We start from the raw sequence: 22,654 nt of genomic DNA, 5'->3' as shown, positions 1-22,654 counted from the left end.
AGAAACTGAAGGCCCCAAAAGTTACAAAATGGCTGTATTTTTTCAATTTTGTCGCACAATGATTTTTTTCCCCATTTCACCGTAGATTTTTAGGTAAAATGACTGATATCATTACAAAGTAGAATTGGTGGCGCAAAAAATAAGCCATAATACAGATTTTTGGGTGTAAAATTTAAAGGAGGTGTGATTTTTTAAAGGTAAGGAGGAAAAAACGAAAGAGCAAAAACGGAAAAAAGCCCGGTCCTTAAGGGGTTAAGGACACAGCCTATTTAGGCCTTCAGAACGCAGCCACTTTTATTTTTGCATTTTCGTTTTTTTCCTCCTTGCCTTCTAAAAATCATAACTCTTATATTTTCATCCATAGACCTATATGAGGGCTTGTTGTTTTGCGTGACCAATTTTACTTTGTGATGATATCACTCATTTTATCATAAAAATGTATGATGCAACCAAACAAATATTATTTATGTGGGGATAATGAAAAGAAAGCAGCAATTTAGCAAATTATGGAAGGTTTTGTTTCACGCTGTACAATTTACGGTAAAAATGACATGTGTTCTTTATTCTGTGGGTCAATACGATTAAAATGATACCATGTTATATGCTTTTCTATAATTGTACAGCTTAAAAAAAAAAAACTCAAACTATTTTAACAAAATTAGTATGTTTGAAATTGCCCTATTTTGACCACCTATAACTTTCTCATTTTTACGTATATGGGATGGTATGAGGGCTCATTTTTTACGCCGTGATCTGTAGTTTTTATCTGTACCACTTTTGCTTGTATTTCACTTTTTAATAATTTTTTTCTGGAATAAAATGTGAAAAAAAAAAAAACTGCAATTTTTTTTTATGTTTATGCCGTTCACCATACCGGATAATTAACATTATATTTTGATAGTTTAGTTAGGACATTTACGCACGTGGCGATACCAAATATGTAAATTATTTATTTATTTTTACGTTTTTTTGGGGTAAAATGTGAAAAAGGAACGATTTACAATTTTATTGAGGGAGGGGATTTTTCAAATTTGTTTTACATTTTATATGTTCTTATAGGGGACTATTTACTAGGGATGTAAGAAAAAAATCGATTCTCGCGATAATCGCGATTTTTCATTTGCCGATACAGAATCGATTCAAAATATTTTTGAATCGATTCTTTTAGGGATGTGGAATTTTTAATAAAACGCACTTTTCTTACCTGCCAACGAGCCCGCGGAGCTCCGGTACAGGTGTTCGGTCCCCGGGCTGTATTCTTCTTACTTCCTGTTAGTCCGGCACGTCACATGGAGCTTCAGCCTATCACCAGCGGAGGCGGGACATCGCTGCGGCTGGTGATAGGCTGAAGCTCCATGTGACGTGCCGGACTAACAGGAAGTAAGAAGAATACAGCCCGGGGACCGAACACCTGTACCGGAGCTCCGCGGGCTCGTTGGCAGGTAAGATAAAGTGCGTTTTATTTTATTTTGCAGCCCGGACGGGATAACATGAGAAAAGTGAGCACCGGAGTACTAGATCGCCGCTGTCAAAGCTGACAGCGGCGTCTATTGGGATCTATGAATGCTCCCAGGTGGGCGATATATCGCGATGTATCGTCACCTAGACGGTATCGCGATATATCGCGATATATCGAATCGCCACACTGGTATCGCGATTCGAATCGAATCGCCAAATTCTTGGCGATTCACACCCCTACTATTTACTGCAATCAGTTGATTGCTAATACTGTTCAGTGCTATGCATAGGCATAGCACTGATCAGTGTTATCGGTCATCTTCTGCTCTGGTCTGCTCGATCTCAGACTAGAGCAGAAGACCCCAGAAGATGGACGGAAGCAGGTGAGGGGACCTCCGTCCGCCGCAGGTGATCCCATCATCCATTCTGAGTGCCATACTGCCGCGATCTGTATTGATCACTGCATCTGAGGGGTTAATGGCGGACATCAGCGTGATCGCTAATGTCCGCCATTACCGGCGGATCCCTGGCTGCTGACAGCAGCCGGGACCTGCCGTGCATTATGCGAGCAGTGGTCGTGTACATGACGTCAATTTACGTCATGGTGCGTTACGTCCCACCGCACCATGACGTACATTTATGTCCGATGTAGTTAAGGGGTTAATGTTTCCCTTCTGAGTTGAATGTGGAGCAGAGATGGCACAGAGCTGGGAATATCACAGAACTGATGATCAGAACAGAAGATCACTAAGACATAAAGCTAATTCAAGGAAAACAGAGCAATGCCCATAGCCAACAAAGTTGACCATTTTATCCCTTTAAGGCAGTGTTTTCCAAACAGTATGTCTCCAGCTGTTGCAAAACTACAACTCCCAGCATGCCCAGACAGCCTTTGGCTGTCCAGGAATGCTGGGAGTTGTAGTTTTGCAACAGCTGGAGACACACTGTTTGGAAAACACTGCCTTAAAGGGCCCTTGAAATCTTAAAGGGTAGCTCCCACCATCCTATATTTTTTTTTTGCCAGCCCCCCCCCCCCCCCCCCGCTACGGCACTAGCCCGTTCACTACTTACCCCCCAACCCCCCCACATACCCCGTTCCCTCATTACACTTGCAAGTTACTGCAGAGTCCAGCAGCGGGCGTGCAGGGACAGCGGCGGCAATGTGCGGGATGAGTCGCCTCCCAGCCAGTGGCCGGGGAGCCAATGCGCTCGCTCCTGCCTGTCTGATTGACAGGCAGGGAGTGAGTGCAGCCTAACTGAAAAAGGACTGATTGCCACTCCAAAATCAGTCCTTTTTCAGTGGCCGGTTTATAAATGTAAATTAAACCTTTTTAATGAAAAAAATAAAAATAAAAGTATATTAGAGCTATGTTGTAGTACATAAGTACTACAACATATCAAAAAATAAAGTTGGTGACAGTGCCCATTTAAGAGCTGGAATATGATCAGATGCTATTGGCAACCGCTCTCTGGACAATAAGTTATAGTTGTCAAGTGTCCAAGTCATTAAAGGGCCCATAATAATCACAGGCTGCTTTCATTTCTGAATCGTAATGGAGAAATCATACAATTTACGTGCAAGACCCAGCCAATATTTGCAGTTTTTCACCACTCTCTAAAAAATGGGCACAACTTTTAAGAAAGGGGGGGTGGCATCGGCTTCCGCAAATTTATGACAGTTTACGTAAACTAAAGTTGATGTCTCTGCCAGCTCAGAGAGATTTTGTCAAAGACTTTGGGGAGGGCGCGCGGTGGATTTATGTAGAGGCGTGCATTGATGGGACGTGCGAGATGCCGTCTTGATAGATTACCCCCCCCATGTATTTTAACCCCACTCCAGGTTTTACCTAAATAATACTGACCAAAATACATACCGAGGGAGATTTATCAAAACCTGTGTAGAGGAAAAAGTTGACTAGTCAGCTGGCTGGACAGTGTGCGGAGCTGGAGGCCTGATATGTTGCGGACTCATCCGAGGCTAATAAGGTTGAGTGGCTGCGTGTGGGGCTGCAATACATGCTGCACCTTTCTGAGAAGGCCAATAGAAAGCAGTTTTTCACAAAACAATTCTACTTTGAACATGGCAATCAATCTAGTAAGCCGTTAGCACATCTAGTCAGGCAGATCTCTTCTGCCCCTCCGATTCTTAAGATAGTGGTCTCGGATGGGTCCGAGCTGTTGGGGGTTGTGAACATTGCGCATTGCTTTGCCACATACTACTCTAACCTTTATTCTTCACAGGTGCAGTATGGCGCTGCGGAGCTGGACACCTACCTGGACGGTATTGACTTTCCGGTACTGTCAGATAGTGATCGGATGTTGTTGGAGGCCCCCCTCTCCTTATTGGAGATTCAGGATGCTATGATGGACATGACCAAAGGTAAATCTCCGGGCCCTGATGGCCTTCCACTGGAGGTTTACTTGTGGTACTCCGACGTGCTCCTTCCATCCTTGCTTGCAATGCTTGACCGGGCGTTTGAGGATGGTATTTTACCTGCCTCTATGTATGAGGCAACCATAGTTGTCCTCCTAAAACCTGATAAGGATCCTGTAGAGTGTGGTTTTTACAGACCCATTTCTCTGCTGAATCTGGATTATAAAGTGCTTACGAAAGTTTTGGCTAACCGTTTGAATAAGGTAATCCTATCCATAATTCACCCGGATCAATCCGGCTTCATGCCGGGCAAATCCACATCCGACAACATCCGTAGGGTCCAGGCGGCTGTCCAGGTGGGGAGCACTCTGGGGGGGGGATTGGGCCTTGGCGTCGCTGGACGCCGCCATGGCCTTTATTCCGTGGAATGGGGTTATTTACAGGCTACCCTTGTTAAATTTGGTTTTGGTCCTAATTTTAGAAAGTGGGTGTCCCTCTGGTACAGGTGCCCTCGAGCCCAGATCCTGGTGAATGGTGTGTGTTCTTCCCCGTTTGCCCTCGGCGGGGTGTCCCTTGTCCCCGTTTGCGGTGGCAGTGGAGCCCCTCGACCTCTGCATTCGACAGGATCCTGGCTTCCGAGGTATGTCTACGGGGGGCCGGGAGGAGCGTATTGGCCTCTACGCCGATGATATGTTGTTATTCCTCTCTGACCCTGCATTGATGCTCCCGTATGTTATGGCGCTAATGGACCGTTTTGGGTACTTCTCTGGTTTATTCATTAACTGGACTAAATCTGCAGTGATGCCGCTTCTGTCTAAAGATTGGCCCCCAGTAATGAATGGTCTCCCGGTGGTTTCCTCATTTAAGTATTTGGGGATTCGCATCCACAGAGATCCTCTGCTTGATCTATCCACCAATGTACTTACTCTACTTCCCTATATTAAAGCGAAGTTCCGGGTGTGGGTCACGCTCCCGTTGTCGGTAGCTGGCCGTATTAATCTTATCAAACTCATTGTTTTACCTAAGTGCCTTTATGCGCTGGAGCATGCCTCAGTGCCTGTACCTAGATACTTTTTTTTGATTCTCTTCACTCCCTTCTTTCACCATTTATTTGGGGCCCCAAAAGACCTAAAATTCGGCTAACCACGTTACAACGCCCCAAGTTGGCGGCGGGAATGTCACTCCCCGATTTTTATTTGTATTATTTGGCCGGTCAACTCCGGTATATCAGGCACTGGATCTCTGGGGATGTGGCGCTGGACTTCGAACAGTCCTTGGCTAGGTCTGTCCCGACAATGACCCTTAGGATGCTGCTAGATAGTCCTGTTCTTGGAGGTAGAGCTGGCCATAAAAGGTCTAGCGGGCAGTTAAGGGAATTTATGGATATGCTGACATCTCAGAGGATACCCCTTTATGGCATAACCCTCACCTTCCTCATGTGGGCGATGCTCTGGACCCAGTCTTCTGGCAGAATGCGGGGGCGCTCACCTTGGGGCATGTTTACCGTGACAATGTGCTCTGTTCATTTGATCAGCTGCAATCCAGCCATGCTCTTCCCAGAAACAGCTTTTTTAAATACCTCCAACTCCGACACGCCCTCAATGCCCAGTTCCCAACGGGGAGCCCACCGATATCAGCGTTTCCCCTTATTGGGGTCCTGAGGTCGTAGGGTCCTAGGGGGCTGGTGTCCATCCTGTACACGCACCTTATCCAGGCCAAGAACTCCCGCACCCCAGTACCGGCGGTCCGGCATTGGGAATCTCATATCCCTAATTTGACTAAGGATGATTGGGAGGACATTTTTTCCTCCCACATGTTAGTGTCCCCGGCAGCGAATAATAAATTGATCCAATTGACATTATCCACTATAGTTATATTACCCCTTTAAGGCTCCATAGAATGGGTCGTTCAGACTCCGATGCTTGTCATCGATGGATGTAGTGCTGCCAGGGCGGACTTTTGGCATTTGATTTGGGCCTGCCCCTATATAGTATCTTTTTGGCGCGAAGTGCTTACTTTTTTGGCTACTTTGTCTCAACCTTCCCTATCTCTTGATCCTTTGATCTGCCTCTTTAGTATATTGGATAAGGAGATATGGACGCATCACATACGTACGTTTTTGCGGGAAACTTTGTTCTTGGCCAGGAAGGCTATTGCCCTTAAATGGATGGACCCCGGCTCTCCTACCTTGACTCAATGGAAGGCTCTGGTCAATGCTACATTGCCTTTCTCACACAGTGTACAAGAATAGGAAGTGCCCGGGTAAATTTTATTCTGTATGGGATGGTTGGTGCTCCTCTCCCTTGACCCAATGCTCGTACTCTGTGACCTCTTCTGGGACAATGTAAGACCCTTTGATGTTATGCGTGCTGTCTGTTGTCTCCTCTAACCTATGTTTCTCTCTCTGTGTACGTCTGTCGGTTCTTTTTCTCTTACTTGGATGCAGGGTTACTTATCATGGGCTATTTGATTGTACCCTAACAGATGATAGTATTGGCGCACCTCGCGGGATGGTATACGATTGCTAATTTTGGCCACTGTTCGCCTTTGTTTTATTTTGTTTTAAGTTTACTCTACCTCAGTTGGGTGGTGTTTAATGCCTTTGCTGTGTACCATGTGATGTAACATGGTGTATCCTGTCGCTTGCATTCTGTATATTTGTATATGGTCTCATGACTCTATCTCTGTACTGTAGATGTGCTTTGTGTTCACTTTAATGGGCCTGTGGTCTAACGTTGTTTACTTTTCAATAAAACGAATAAAAAAAAAAAAGTTGACTAGTCGCCCATAGCAACCAATCAGATTGCTTCTTTCATTTTCAAAAAAGGGCCTATGAAAAGTGAAAGAAGCGATTTGATTGGTTGCTATGACTAACTTTTCCTCTTCAGAGGTTTTGATAAATCTCCTCCACCATGTTCAGACAGGCATTAGCCCCATTTATTTTAATGTCTTGAACAGGTGACGTTTAGGTAATTTTTCCGAGCGTATACAAGTTTGGCCTCAAACAGAAAACGCAACAGACCGCGTTTTTTTTCAGTTCATGCCCCATCTCGTATTCGCTTAGAAAATGATGTAGTCACCAGCTTAAATATATTTGGGCCTTTGAAATGAATGGGACCTACGCCTGTCCAAGCTTGGATACGTCAGCACAACATTTAAAGATGTTTCTGACATATCCATGCCTTAGATAGCCGTATCGTGGTGTGAACACAGCTTTAGATTGAGCTAAAGTATTTTGTGCCGGGGGCTACCTCCGAGACGTGGCCGTGACTCACGTCCCCATGGCAGTGCCCGGCACAGAATTCTGGGGGCTGCACAGAGATCGAGGGGGTCCCCAGCGGCAAGACCCCTACGATCATACTTCTTATCCCCTATCCTTTCTTCTCAAAACCCAATTCACCACAATGTAAGTGTTGCTGTAGCTTAGGCCCCTTTCACACTGCCGTTGGAAAATGTCTGTTAGGAGTTTTTTTTTATTTTTTTTCCTTTAAAAAGGGGTACTCCGGCAGAAAACTTATCAACTAGTGCCAGAAAGTTAAACAGATTTGCATTTTACTTCAACTATTCTATTATTTAAACTATTCTATTAATTACTTATTAGCTGCTGATTACTACAGAGGAAATTATTTTCTTTTTGGAACACAGTGCTCTCTGCTGACATCTCTGTCCATTTTAGGAACTGTACAGAGCAGCATATGTTTGCTTTGGGAATTTTCTCCTACTCTGGACAGTTCTTAAAATGGACAGAGATGTCAGCAGAGAGCACTGTGCTCGTGATGTCAGCAGAGAGCTATGTGTTCCAAAAGGAAAAGAATTTCCTCTGTAGTATTCAGCAGCTAATAAGTACTGGAACGATTAAGATTTTTTATAGAAGTAATTTACAAATCTGTTTAACTTTCTGGCACCAGTTGATTTAAAAAAGAACAAAAAAAAAAAAACACGTTTTTCAGTGGAGTACCCCTTTAACCCCCTATAACATGGCTTTACTGTTGTCCAAAACCGATCTGGTGAAAAATTGCACTCCCAGAACAATTTTTCTCCATTGCAGATATCCTGGAAAATTGAGTGGCTAAGCCACAGCAATGTTTACAATGTTTGTAAGGGAATCTAGTTGAAGTCAGGTTTTAACCCCTTAAGGACTCAGCGTTTTTCCAATTTTGCATTTTCATTCATTTTTTCCTCATCACATTCTAAAAATCATAACGCTTTCAATTTTGCACATAAAATTCCATATGATGGCTTATTTTTTGCGCCACCAATTCTACTTTGCAGTGACATTAGTTAAAATGATACCCTACTTATATAGGATTGATTTTGTCGCACTTCTGAAAAGAAAATCATAACTACATGCAGGAAAATGTATACATTTAAAATTGTCATCATTTTTCTGCGTATGGACCGGTATGAGGGCTCATTTTTTGCGCCATGTTCTAAAGTTTTTATCGGTACCATTTTTGCATTGATCGGGCTTCACTTTTTATTAATTTTAAAATTTTAAAATATTGGGCTTTGGAATTTTTTTGCGAATACGCCATTGACCGGGCGGTTTAATTAACAATATATTTTTATAGTTCGGACATTTATGCACGCGGAGATACCACATATGTTTATTTACACAGTTTTTTTGTTTTTGTTTTTAATGGGAAAAGGGGGGTGATTCAAACTTTTATTAGGTGAAGGGGTTAAATGACCTTTGTTAACTTTGTTTTTTATAGGGACCTATAACACTGCACACACTGATCTTTTACCCTGATCCCTTTGCATGGATCAGCGAGATCGGGGCTCGATTGCTCAAGCCTGTAGCTCAGGCTTGGAGCAATCAAACCCAGATCGGACGCGATGGAGCAAGGTAAGGGGGTCTTCCGCTCGTGTCCTAGCTGATCGGGACATCACATGCGGCGGTCAACTTTGATCGCCTTGTCTGATGGGTTAATAACGCGCGGCACAACGATCGGTGTGATGATCACGGCGTGACCCCGTTTTAAACACCGGGACCAGGGCGTACAGGTACGCCCTAAGTACTTAAGAGGTTAATTGTGTTATGGACCATAGCTATAAAATGAAGATCATTCTTCTAAAATGGCGGTTACATCCTGTATCTGTGTGACCATTCCCATTTGGCACAGAGAGAATATGATGCAATGCTTACGTAAAAGTAGTCTGCTAACCAATTAGAATGCTTACACAATGTGCTATGCCCTACTGAAGGATATGTTTTGTGTTGTGTACCCTATAAAATCAGAGAACTGCTTTGACCCAATGAGAGAGTCAGCGTGTGTTTTCTCCGTGCACGTATTTATCTATTTGGCTCAGGACATCAACCTAGAGTGGTCACTTGGAACGCATCCAAAACGGTTTTCCATTAAATGAAGAACACCACAACATGTATACTTACGTGGACAGGACCTCGGATGGCAGCTCTGTAATGTATGAAGGAATCTTCCTCCCAGTCAGAAACTGAGCGACTTCATTGCTAAATGTATTGCAGTTGTGATCGAATAGATGATAGGACTCCCCACTGTGGAGAACAGAACAGAGCTTATAAGAGCAACTATGAAACCAATTACTTTACTGTAGTATTTTTCTGGGATTATTATTCAGAGGACCTGTGGTCAGTGACCCCCCCTCCAAAAAAAATGAAAAAAAATAGTCTCTGGTGCCCTAATTCCGACAGGATCTGTACTTTCTACTGAGTAGTCAGATGGGCAAAAACTGTATTAAAAATGAATGCTAGACTAAGGGGTGTGAACATGAGGCTGAGGGGGCGAGAATCAAGTTCAGGGTTTGTGATTATAATGCTCTAACATCCCCCTCCCCCCCCCATCTAAATAAGTAAATCCCCTTTATCTCAGGAACCAGGGGCTGTAGCAAAAACATTGTTGGAATTAGAGCATACATAGCTACAAGGGCATATTTAAACTAAAACAAAAGATTTTTGACTGACCGCAGGTTCTCTGCTTTTTTCTTTGGACAATGCCTACTTATTAGAGGGGTTCATTGACAATGGAAATTCTCACAAAGTGTCCTCAATAGGGACCTGTGATCGTTGGGGGACCTGCCAGCAAGACCCCACCGCCATCTATTCACTTAATAACAAAAAAGGAATTTAATATTTTATTTTCCTTCCTAAACTGGACAACCCCTTTCCAGTGGAAAACGTTTTTTTTTTTAAATCAACTGGTACCAGAAAGTTAAAAAGATTTGTAAATCACTTCTATTAAAAAAAATCTTAATCCTTCCAGTACTTTTTAGGGGCTGTATACTAAAGAGAAATCCAAAAAAGAAATGCATTTCCTCTGATGTCATGACCACAGTGCTCTCTGCTGACCTCTGCTGTCCATTTTAGGAACTGTCCAGAGCAGCATATGTTTGCTATGGGAATTTTCTACAGCTCTGGACAGTTCCTAAAATGGACAGCAGAGGTCAGCAGAGAGCACTGTGGTCATGACATCAGAGGAAATGCATTTCTTTTTTGGATTTCTCTTTAGTATACAGCCCCTAAAAAGTACTGGAAGGATTAAGATTTTTTAATAGAAGGGATTTACAAATCTGTATAACTTTCTGGCACCAGTTGATTTAAAAAATAAATAAATAATAAAATAAAAAAAGTTTCCACGGGAGTACCCCTTTAAGACTGGAATTTGAACTGAAAAATGAACTGATTTCACAAAAAATGGTTGTGCCCCCTCTTCCTCATCTTCATGCTGATCATTTCAGCAGGGTATTGATCACCCCAGACTACATTTCTGAATGAAGGTGACATTAAGTTCTTAGAAAACAACTACACAAAGATAAAAAAAAAAAAAAAAAACACAACAACAACAACAACAACAACCACAACCAACAACCAACAACAACACCATATGCCAATGTTTCCCAATCAGGGTGTCTCCAGATGTTGCAAAACTACAACTCCCAGCATGCCTGGACAGCCTTCGGCTGTCCAGGCATGCTGGGAGTTGAAGTTTTGCAACACCTGGAGGCATCCCGATTGGGAAACACTGGCATATGCTTTAAAACGCTAAGGGACCAGATAGCTGCCCATTTACGAGCTCTGATCGACAATGTAGAAGTCAACTGGTGCTTACGGACCATTTACACTGCCCAATTGTCGGAGGTAAACATGCACACAAGCGATCGCTAGTTTGTCCATGTGATCATTTGTTTTCATTACAGTCAGCAACAAATCTGTTTGCATAGGATGATGTGCTGTTGACAATTTTTCTTATTTTTGTCTGTATACAGGATATGATCAGCTGACAATTTTTGCATTTTCCCGTTTAATGGGTGATCGCTGGCCCTTGTACACTAGTAAACAATTGGAACAAGCAGTCCTATGAGCGCTTAATTAGCAAATAATCAGCTCATGTAGAAGACCCCTTGGGCATTTTATGGATTGTAGGGGGTCCCACAAGCTTGACCCCAACTGGATGGCTTCAGTGATGTAGCAAGGTTTAACTGACTTCACATGCTTGACTATTTTGGCAACTCCCATAAAAGTTAAAAGGGTTCTCAGCTGCTCCGGGAGCTTGTGACATCATAGCCCCGCCCCCACATGGAATCACACCCCGCCCCCTCAATGCAAGTCTATGGTAGGGGGTGTGACAGCCGGGGCTATGATGTCACGAGGTCTGGGCTCTAGCGTTCAGAACAGTTTGTTCCAAATGCTGAGCAGCGGAGTACCCCTTTAACAGAGAAAGGGATGGGGAAAAGGAAGGGGTGATGCCCTGGCCAAAAGGATATATAATAAAAGGTGGCATTGTGCTAGTAGCCTACTGTTTAACCTGTTCAGGACCCATGTCATACCGGTACGTCATGGGACCCTGGTAGTTAACCCCTTAAGGACTCAGCCCATTTTGGCCTTAATTAAATTTTTACGTTTTCGTTTTTTCCTCCTCGCCTTCTAAAAATCATAACTCTTTTATATTTTCACCAGACTAGTAGGAGGGCTTGTTTTTTGCGCGACCAGTTGTCCTTTGTAATGACATCACTCATTATATCATAAAATGTATGGTGCAACCAAAAAAAAAAAAAAAACACTTTTTGTGGGGAAATGAAAAAGAAAAACGCAATTTTGCTAATTATGGAAGGTTTCGTTTTCACGCCGTACAATTTACGGTAAAAATGACGTGTGTTCTTTATTCTGAGGGTCAATACGATTAAAATGATACCCATTATTACATACTTTTATATTATTGTTGTGCTTAATAAAAATCACAAACTTTTTAACCAAATTAGTACGTTTATAATCCCTTTATTTTGATGACCTATAACTTTCATTTTACAGTATATGCGGCGGTATGAGGGCTCATTTTGTGCGCCATGATCTGTACTTTTTTTTTTTTAATACCACATTTGCATATAAAAAACTTAATACATTTTTTATAATTTTTTTAAATAAAATGTATTAAAAAAGTAGCAATTTGCTTTTTTTATTTTTATTTTTTTTACGTTCACGCCGTTCACCGTACGGGATCATTAATATTTTATTTTAATAGTTCGGACATTTACACGCGGCGATACCAAATATGTCTATTAAATTAATTTTTTTACGCTTTTTGGGGGGTAAAATAGGAAAAAACGGACGATTTTTCACTTTTGATTTTACATTTTTTTGGGACTATTCATAGCAATACCGTGATTGCTAATACTGATCTGTTCTATGTATAGGACATAGAACAGATCAGTGATATCAGTGATCTTATGCTCTGGTCTGCTCGATCTCAGACCAGAGCAGAAGATGCCGGGAGCCGGACAGAGACAGGTGAGGGGACCTCCGTGCGGCGTTCTGAATGATCGGATCCCCGCAGCAGCGCTGCGGGCGATCAGATCATTCATTGAAATCGCGTACTGCCGCAGATGCCGGGATCTGTATTGATCCCGGCATCTGAGGGGTTAATGGCGGACGCCCGCGAGATCGCGGGCGTCTGCCATTGCCGGCGGGTCCCTGGCTGCGATCAGCCGCGCATTACCCGGGCATCGCTCCGATGCCCGTGGTTATGTACAGGACGTATATGTACGTCCTGGTGCGTTAAGTACCACCGCACCACCAGGACGTACATTTACGTCCTTAAGGGGTTAAGGACCCATGACGTACATGTACGGCCGTGGGAATTTTGGTCCCCGCTGTGTTAGGTAACAGAACCTAAATACTGAGTTAGGTAACAGAACCTAACTGAAGGTTTTCCAACCAGTGTGCCTCCAGCTGTTGCAAAAGTACAACTCCCAGCATGCACGGTCTGTCAGTGCATGCTGGGAGTTGTAGTTCTGAAACAGCTGGAGGTTTGCCCCCCCCCCCCCCCCTCCCCCACGTGAATGTACTGGGCCCATTCACACTGGCGGGTTTACAGTAAGTTTCCTGCTTGAAGTTTGAGCTGCGGCAAATTTTTCGCCGCAGTGCAAACTCCTAGCAGGAAACAACGTAAACCTGCGCCAGTGCAAATGTACCCTAAAAACACTACCCTACACCAACACATAATAAAGGGTTAAACACTACATATACACCCCCTTACACTGTCCCCCCCAATAAAAATGAAAAACGTATTGTACGGCAGTGTTTCCAAAACGGAGCCTCCAGCTGTTGCAAAACAACAACTCCCAGCATTTCCAGACAGCCACTGACTGTCCAGGCATGTTGTGAGTTTAGCAACAGCTAGAGGCACCCTGTATGGGAATCACTGGCGTAGAATACCCCTATGTCCACCTCTATGCAATCCCTAATTTAGTCCTCAAATGCGCATGGCGCTCTCTCACTTCGGAGCCCTGTCGTATTTCAAGGAAATAGTTTAGGGCCACATATGGGGTATTTCCGTACTCGGGAGAAATTGCACTACAAATTTTGGGGGGCTTTTTCTCCTTTTACCCCCTATGAAAAGGAAAAGTTGGGGGCTACACCAGCCTGTTAGTGTAAAAAAAATTTTTATTTTCACAAGCGGTAAAATGAAAAAAAAAAGACCCCAAAATTTGTAACGCAATTTCTCCTTAGTACGGAAATACCCCATATGAGCATAAAATGCTCTGCGGGCGCACAACAAGGCTCAGAGGTGAGAGCGCACATGTACATTTGAGGCCTAAATTGGTGATTTGCACAGGGGTGGCTGATTTTACAGCGGTTCTGACATAAACGCAAAAAAAGAAATACCCACATGTGACCCCATTTTGGATACTACACCCCTCACGGAATGTAACAAGGGGTATAGTGAGCCTTAACACCCCACAGGTGTTTGACGAATTTTCATTAAAAGTTGGATGGGAAAATGAAAAAAAAAAATTTCACTAAAATGCTGGTGTTACCCTATATTTTTCATTTTCACAAGGGAAAATAGGGGGGAAAAAAGGCCCCCCAAAATGTGTAACCCCATTTCTTCTGAGTAAGAACATACCCCATATGTGGATGTAAAGTGCTCTGCAGGTGCACTACAATGCTCAGAAGAGAAGGAGCAACATTGGGCTTTAGAAGAGACAATTTGTCCAGAATTGAAGGCCACGTGTATTTACAAAGCCCCCATAGTGCCAGAACAATGGACCCCCCACATGTGACCATTTTGGAAACTACACCCCTCATGTAATGTAATAAGGGGTGCAGTGAGCATTTACGCCCCACCGATTTTTGGAACAGTGGTCCGTGAAAATGAAAAATGTAATTTTTAATTTGCACAGCCCACTGTTCCAAAGATCTGTCAAACGCCAGTGGGGTGTAAATACTCACTGCACCCCTTATTAAATTCTGTGAGGGGTGTAGTTTCCAAAATGGGGTCACATATGAGGGGGGGGGGTCCACTGTTCTGGCACCACGGGGGGGCTTTGTAAACACACATGGCCACTGACTTCCATTCCAAACAAATTCACTCTCCAAAAGCTCAATGGGGCTCCTTCTCTTCTGAGCATTGTAGTTCGCCAGCAGAGTACTTGACGTCCACACATGGGGTATTTCCATACTGTGGAAATGGGGCTACAAATTTTGGGGGTCATTTTCTCCTATTACCCCTTGTAAAAATGTAAAATTTGGGGATAAAAACAGCATTTTAGTGACATTTTTTTTTTCTCATTTACACATCCAACTTTAACAAAAAGTCGTAAAACACCTGTGAGGTGTTAAGGCTCACTGTACCCCTTGTTACGTTCCTTGAGGGGTGTAGTTTCCAAAAAAGTATGCCATGTGGGTTGTTTTCTGCTGTTCTGGCACCATAGGGGCTTCCTAAATGTGACATGCCCCCAAAAAACCATTTCAGCAAAATTTGCTTTCCAAAAGCCAAATGTGACTCCTTCTCTTCTGAGCATTGCAGTGCGCCCGCAGAGCATTTTACATCCTAACATGGGGTATTTCCATACTCAGAAGAGATGGGGTTACAAATTTTTACCTTTTGTAAAAAATTGTAAATTTGAGAAAAAAAACTGCACTTTAGTGAAAATTTTTCTTTCTCATTTACACATCCGACTTTAACGAAAAGTCGTCAAACACCTGTGGGGTGTTAAAGCTTACTGGACCCCTTGTTACGTGCCTTGAGGGGTTTTGTTTCCAAAATGGTATTCCATGTGGGGAGTTGTTCTGGCACCATAGGGGCTTCCTAAATGTGACATGCCCCCCTAAAAACCATTTCAGAAAGATTCACTCTCCAAAATCCCATTGTTGCTCCTTCCCTTCTGAGCCCTCTACTGCGCCCGCCGAACACTTGACATACACATGAGGTATTTCCTTACTCGAGAGAAATTGGGTTACAAATTTTGGGGGACTTGCGAGTGTAAAAAATGAAGATTTTGAATTTCCTCCTTCACTTTGCTGCTATTCCTGTGAAACACCTAAAGGGTTAACACACTTACTGAATGTCATTTTGAATACTTGGAGGGGTGCAGTTTTTATAATGGGGTCATTCGTGGGGTATTTCTAATATGAAGGCCCTTCAAATCCACTTCAAAACTGAACTGGTCCCTGAAAAATTCCGATTTTGACAATTTTGAGAAAAATTGGAAAATTTCTGCTGAACTTTGAAGGCCTCTGGTGTCTTCCAAAAGTAAAAACAGATTTGTAAATTACTTCTATTAAAAATTCTTAATCCTTCCCGTACTTATTAGCGGCTTATTTTCTTTTTGAATTTCTTTTCTGTCACGACCACAGTGCTTTCTGCTGACACCTCTGTCCATAGCAGCATATGTTTGCTATGGGGATTTTCTCCTGCTCTGGACAGTTCTTGATATGGACAGAGGTGTCAGCACAGAACACTGTGGTCGTGACCGAAAAGAAATCCAAAAAGAAAAAGAATTTCCTCTGTAGTATACAGCTGCTAATAAGTACTGGAAGGATTAAGATTTTTTTTAATAGAAGTAATTTAGAAATCTGTTTAACTTTCTCGCACCAGTTGATTTAACTATAACAATGGTCTTTTCCAGTGGGATATTGTTGACTACCGTATATACTCGAGTATAAGCCGAGTTTTTCAGCACGAAAAAGTTTTTCGTGCTGAAAACGCCCCCCCCTCGGCTTATACTCGAGTGAACTCTCCGCCTGTCAATCCCTTCTCAGTGGTCTTCAACCTGCGGACCTCCAGATGTTGCAAAACTACAACTACCAGCATGCCCGGACAGCCGATGGGAGTTGTAGTTTTGCAACATCCGGAGGTCCGCAGGTTGAAGACCACTGCCGGGCCTTTGTCATCATCCAGACCCCCCCCTTTTAGTTTTCTACTCCCCTCCCCTCGGTGGGAAGGAAGGGTGAGCTGGTCCGGGCCATCTTTGCTGCAGGGACCGTCCGGTGGTGAGGGTTAGTCGTTCCGGGCTGTCCATCTTTACCGGGAGGCCCTCCTTCTCCGCTCCAGGCCGGCCCCGGACTAGTGATGTTGCCTTGACGACAACGCACAGGGACGTTCATGCGCAGGGACATCCCTGTGAGTCGTCTTCAAGGCAACATCACTAGTCCGGGGCCGGCCCGGAGAAGAGGGCCTCCTGGTGAAGATGGACAGCCCGGAATGTCTAACCCTCACCACCGGATGGTCCCTGCAGCATAGATGGCCCGGACCAGCTCACCCTTCCTTCCCACCGAGGGGAGTAGAAAACTAAAGGGGGGGGTCTGGATGATGACGAAGGCCCGGCAATGGTTTTCAACCTGCGGACCTCCAGATGTTTCAAAACTACAACTCCCAGCATGCCCGGACATGATGGGAGTTGTAGTTTTGAAACATCTGGAGGTCCGCAGGTTGAAGACCACTGATTGAAGGGATTGACAGGCGGTGATGATGAAGCGGGGTGGTGATGATGACGGGGGTCTGGATGATGACAGGGGGGGGGGGGGGGGGGGGAGGGGATGATGTATTTCCCACCCTAGGCTTATAGTCGAGTCAATAACTTTTCCTGGGTTTTTGGGGTGAAATAAGGGGCCTCGACATACTCAAGTGTATACAGTATGTAGCTGGTGTTATTAATGATGACAGTGTAATGTTCACACCATAGGCATAAACATAGTAAAGGTGACTTCAAGGGCATCACCAGTAAACCTGCAATATGAAAGGGAATTCTCAGCACTCGGGGGAATGCAAGAAATAAATAAAATAAAACACGTAGCCAAGATAAAGGCTTCTTGCAGATTATAACTGGGTCAAAATAGAAACCAAGCATCTTACCAATGCAGAAACAAGGACACTGGCAAAATGCCACAAAGCATAAGCAGCTTTACAGTGAACACCTGGACTCTAGCAGGAGAGAGGAGTATACAGTAAGTGCATTGCCTACTAGGACAGCATCAATGCCCACCTGAAGCCAGATTCTCCCAGAGATGACAGGTACTCAAGAAAGATCTCCTCGGTCACTTCAGTTGTACCCAGGTCTATTACGTTGTCTGGTTCGCCCAGCATGGTGCCCCCCTAAAAAAACAAGAGAAGATGTGCATATTATTAAAGGAAAGATTATATAAGATAATCCGTCATCTCTGGTCCATTGTGCTACTGTATTATTATTGTTATTAATGAAAAATAAGCCATTCACACTTATTGTTTTAAATGGGGCCTTTAGCACAGATTTACTATTGCAAATGCGCCAGAATTCTGGCATCATTTACACACAATAAATAAAAATCCTCTTATATGACTTCCATCACACTGATGAGTTTTAAACACATCTGAGATAAGGGGTGTGGCTTAAGATGCAACACTATGCCCAAAAAAATGCACCAGAATCCTGCCACAAGATTCAGCAGGGACCCAAAGCTAATGCCGGACATCAACGTTCACCCGTCCTCAGAGTAGAGTGGCCCCACCCTACATGTGGGAGTGATAGCCTGCTCGGCCAATCACCGGCTGTGCTGGGACCCCTGTCTTGGCCAGTGATTGACTGAGCGGGTGGTCACTCCTGCAGGTCTCTGAGGGTGGGGGCCACTCTACTTCAAGGACGGGTGAGTAGCCCCAGATGTCAGATCTCCTGTGATCAGACACTATCCTGTGGATAGGGGATAAGTTTTACTTACTCGGAGTACCCCTTTAATGTTCTCCTCATCACAGCTAATGTTTGCCTATGAGTCCGGCTGACTGGTACATTGAATTTTCTTTTCTTCCTCTCAGGAAAATGGCAAGACCAAAATTCAGCATTAAAATGATTTTCAATTTGTAAAACTACACTGCTCAAAAAATAAAGAGAACACTTAAACAACACAATGTAACTCCAAGTCAATCACACTGTCCACTCAGGAAGAAACACTAATTGATAATCAATTTCACATGCTGTTGTGCAAATGGAACAGACAACAGGTGGAAATTATAGGCAATTAGAAAGACGCCCCCCCCAATAAAGGAGTGGCTCTGCAGGTGGTGACCACAGACCACTTCTCAGTTCCTATGCTTCCTGGTTGATGTTTTGGTCCCTTTTGAATGCTGGCGGTGCTTTCACTCTAGTGGTAGCATGAGACGGCGTCTACAACCCACAAAAGTGGCTCAGGTATTGCAGCTCATCCAGGATGGCACATCAATGAGAGCTGTGGCAAGAAGGTTTGCTGTGTCCGTCAGTGTAGGGTCCAGAGCATGGAGGCGCTACCAGGAGACAGGCCAGTACATCAGGAGACATGGAGGAGGCCGTAGGAGGGCAACAACCCAGCAGCAGGACCGCTAGCTCCACCATTGTACAAGGAGGAGCACTACCAGAGCCCTGCAAAATGACCTCCTGCAGGCCACAAATGTGCATGTGCCCACTCAAACAGTCAGAAACAGACTCCATGAGGGTGGTATGAGGGCCTGACGTACACAGGTGGGGTTTGTGCTTACAGCCCAACACCGTGCATGACGTTTGGCATTTGCCAGAGAACACAAAGATTGGCAAATTCACCACTGGCTCCCTGTGCTCTTCACAGATGAAAGCAGGTTCACACTGAGCACATGTGACAGACGTGACCGAGGCTGGAGACGCCGTGGAGAATGTTCTGCTGCCTACAACATCTTCCAGCATGACCGGTTTGGCGGTGGGTCAGTAATGGTGTGGGGTGGCATTTCTTTGGGGGCCGCACAGCTCTCCATGTGTTTGCCAGAGGTAGCCCGACTGCCATTAGGAACCGAGATGAGATCCTCAGACCCCTTTGAGACCATATGCTGGTGCGGTTGGCCCTGGGTTCCTCCTAATGCAAGACAATGCTAGACCTCATGTGGCTGGAGTGTGTCAGCAGTTCCTGCAAGAGGAAAGCATTGATGCTATGGACTGACCACCCGTTCCCCAGACCTGAATCCGATTGAGCACATCTGGGACATCATGTCTCGCTCCATCCACCACAGACTGTCCAGGAGTTGGCGGATGCTTTAGTCCAGGTCTGGGAGGACATCCCTCAGGAGACCATCCGCCACCTCGTCAGGAGCATGCCCAGGCATTGTAGGGAGGTCATACGGGCACGTGGAGGCCACACAAACTACTGAGCCTCATTTTGACTTTTTTTTAAGGACATTACATAAAGTTGGATCAGCCTGTAGTGTGGTTTTCCACTTTGATTTTGAGTGTGACTCCATATCCAGACCTCCATGGGTTGATAAATTTGATTTCCATTGATAATTTTTGTGTGATTTTGTTGTCGGCACATTCAACTCTGTAAAGACGAAAGTATTTCATGTGATTAGTTCATTCATTCAGATCTAGGATGTGTTATCTTAGTGTTCCCTTTATTTTTTTGAGCAGTGTACTTCAGGTTTTTTTCTTCCCTTAAATTTCATTTTTTTTTCCAGAAGAAAAAAAAAAAAAAAAAAAAAAAGGATATAGCTTCCATAGCTTAAAAATTTTCGAAAATGTTATGTCTAGTCTGCACAGCAGAATGGTATAGGCTACAGATTACTCCTTTGTACTGCATTCATTGGCGAACTGAATAGGGCTACACATGGGGTCACTCAGGGTCAGTCACATAACCCCCATCCCCCCCATACATTCACACCATGTGACCCCTGGTATGCAGTTAGCAGCAGGACTGCAAACAATGCACTCATAGGGGGAGATTTCTCAAAACATGTCCAGAGGAAAAGTTGCTCCTTTCATTTTGCAGAGGCCTTGTTAAAAATGAAAGAAGCGATCTGATTGGTTGCTGAGGGAAACTTAGAAACTTTTCCTCTGGACAGGTTTTGATAAATCTCCCCCAAAGTCTTTAGACCCTTTCATGTTTTTAACATTTTGTTATATTGTGGATTCAATACCCCATAAAGAGAATGTAAAAACAGAATTTTATTAAAAAAGGAAAAACTAAACTTTTGCATAGATATAAGTATTCAGACCCTTTGCTTTAACCTATGAAATTTAGTTCTGGCTCCTCCCATTTCTCTCAATCATCTCAGATGTTTCTACACCTTGATTGGAGTCACCTGTGGTAAATTCGTGTGATTGGACAAGACACGGCCCTGTCTATATAAGGTCTTACAGATGACAATGCATAGAGCAAAAACCACGCCATGAGAGAGGAAAGAACTGCCTGTATAGCTCATACACAGGATTGTGTGGGGGCACAGATCTGGAAAAGGGAACAAAAACAGTTCTGCTGCACTGAAAGAGAATAGTGGTCTCCATAATTCCAAAAAGGATATTTTTTTTAATACTTACTGTAAAATCTCTTTCTCGGGGGGTCCATTGGGAAAACACAGGAACCATGGCAATCATCTCTGAGCCTACAGGCGGTAAGAGCTCTCCGCTTCCTCAGAATAAGGTGCGTTGCACCGATTCTCGCCGCAAGTCCAGAGGACTTGTGGCGAGAATCGGTGCGACGCACCTTATTCTGAGGAAGCGGAGAGCTCTTACCGCCTGTAGGCTCAGAGATGATTGCCATGGTTCCTGTGTCCCCCAATGGAGTCGAACGAGAAATTGAAGAATTTTGGAATAACCAGGACTGGCTGCCCCGTAAAACTAATCAGAAGACAAAAGCCTTGGTCATTCTGGCTGAGCTCCAAGGATCATGTGTGCGGATGGGTTAGAAAGTCACCCATCACTGCAGTCTCCACCAATCTGGGCTTTATGGCAGAGGGGCCAGCAAGAAGCCTTTCCTCAATAAAAAAAGACACGTGAAAGCACCTAAAGGATGCCCTAACTGTGAGAAACCAGGCCCTGCCCGACACCTGCCCAATATCATCCCTACAGTGAGGCACGGTGGCAACAGCATCATGCTGTAGGGGTGTTTTTAATTGGCTTGGACAGGGAGACTGGTCAGAGTTGAGTGAAAGCTAAATGGAACAAAGTACAGAGATATTCTTAAAGGGGTACTCCGGTGGAAATGTTTTTTTTAAACCAACTGGTGCCAGAAAGTTAAATAGATTAGTAAATTACTTCTATATACTACAGGGGAAATAGCTCTCTGCTGACATCACGAGCACAGTGCTCTCTGCTGACAGATCTGTCCATTTTAAGAACTGTCCAGAGTAGGAGAAAATCCCCATAGCAAACATATACTGCTCTGAACAGTTCCTAAAATGGACAGAGATGTCAGCAGAGAGCACTGTGCTCGTGATGGCAGCAGAGAGCACTGTGTTCCAAAAAGAAAAACATTTCCCCTGTAGTATTGAGCAGCTAATAAGTACTGGAAGGATTAAGATTTTTTATAGAAGTAATTTACAAATGTATTTAACTTTCTGGCACCAGTTGATTAAAAATAAATAAATAAATGTTTTCCACCGGAGTACCCCTTTAATAAAAACCTCATCCAAAGTGTTCTGGAACTCAGACTGGACTGAAGGTTCACCTTCCAACAAGACAATGACCCTAAACACACGGCCAAGACAACACAGGAGTGAATTAGGGACAACTCTGTGAATGTTCTTGGGTGGCCCAGAAAGACCTGAAAATGGCTTCTACCTACAGTTCCCATCCTACCTGACAGAGCTTGGGAGGATCTGCAGAGAAGAATGGCAGAAAATCCCCAAATCCAGGTGTGTAAACCTTGTAGCCTCATCCCCAAAAAGACTGGAAGCTGGAATCACTGCCAAAAGGTGCTTCAACAAAGTCCTGAGTAAGGGGTCTGAATACTTATGTCACTGCAAGAATTTAGTTTTTCCGTATCAATAAATTAGTAGAGATTTCTAACATTCTGTTTTCACTTTGTCATTATAGAAACTGAGTGTAAAATGATGGTGAAAAACGTTATTTTTTTTTGGTGCAAGCATAAGGCCGCACAGAACATGAAAAAAGTGAAAGGGTCTGAAAACTTTCTGATGTCACTGAACATGTGCTGGATCAGCATCCTATGGGTTTACCTCATGGGACCAATAGTGGAAAAAGTATAATTACTATGGTTACTACATTTGATAGTAAATTTATCTGCATCAATAAAAGACAAAAGTATTTAGTGATTTTTTTATTGCGTTTTTTCGGCTAACCAGAAACATTTGATTT

At 43.8% G+C, this 22,654-nt stretch overlaps 1 protein-coding gene across 2 annotated transcripts in view; it reads right to left on the bottom strand.

The window, feature by feature from the left end:
- DESI1 (desumoylating isopeptidase 1) overlaps positions 1-22,654 on the bottom strand; it is a 30,050-nt gene that overhangs the window by 2,369 nt on the left and 5,027 nt on the right. For both annotated transcript variants that reach the window (XM_056523844.1, XM_056523845.1), the window contains exons 4-5: positions 17,576-17,685; positions 9,228-9,350 (exon numbers count right to left, since the gene is read on the bottom strand). In XM_056523844.1, the coding sequence (XP_056379819.1) occupies positions 9,228-9,350; positions 17,576-17,685 (233 nt within the window). The remainder of the gene's footprint in view (positions 1-9,227; positions 9,351-17,575; positions 17,686-22,654) is intronic.

The sequence above is a fragment of the Hyla sarda genome, chromosome 6, assembly GCF_029499605.1.
Source record: "Hyla sarda isolate aHylSar1 chromosome 6, aHylSar1.hap1, whole genome shotgun sequence".
Lineage (NCBI taxonomy): Eukaryota > Metazoa > Chordata > Amphibia > Anura > Hylidae > Hyla > Hyla sarda.
This window is presented reverse-complemented; position numbering and strand designations above follow the sequence as displayed.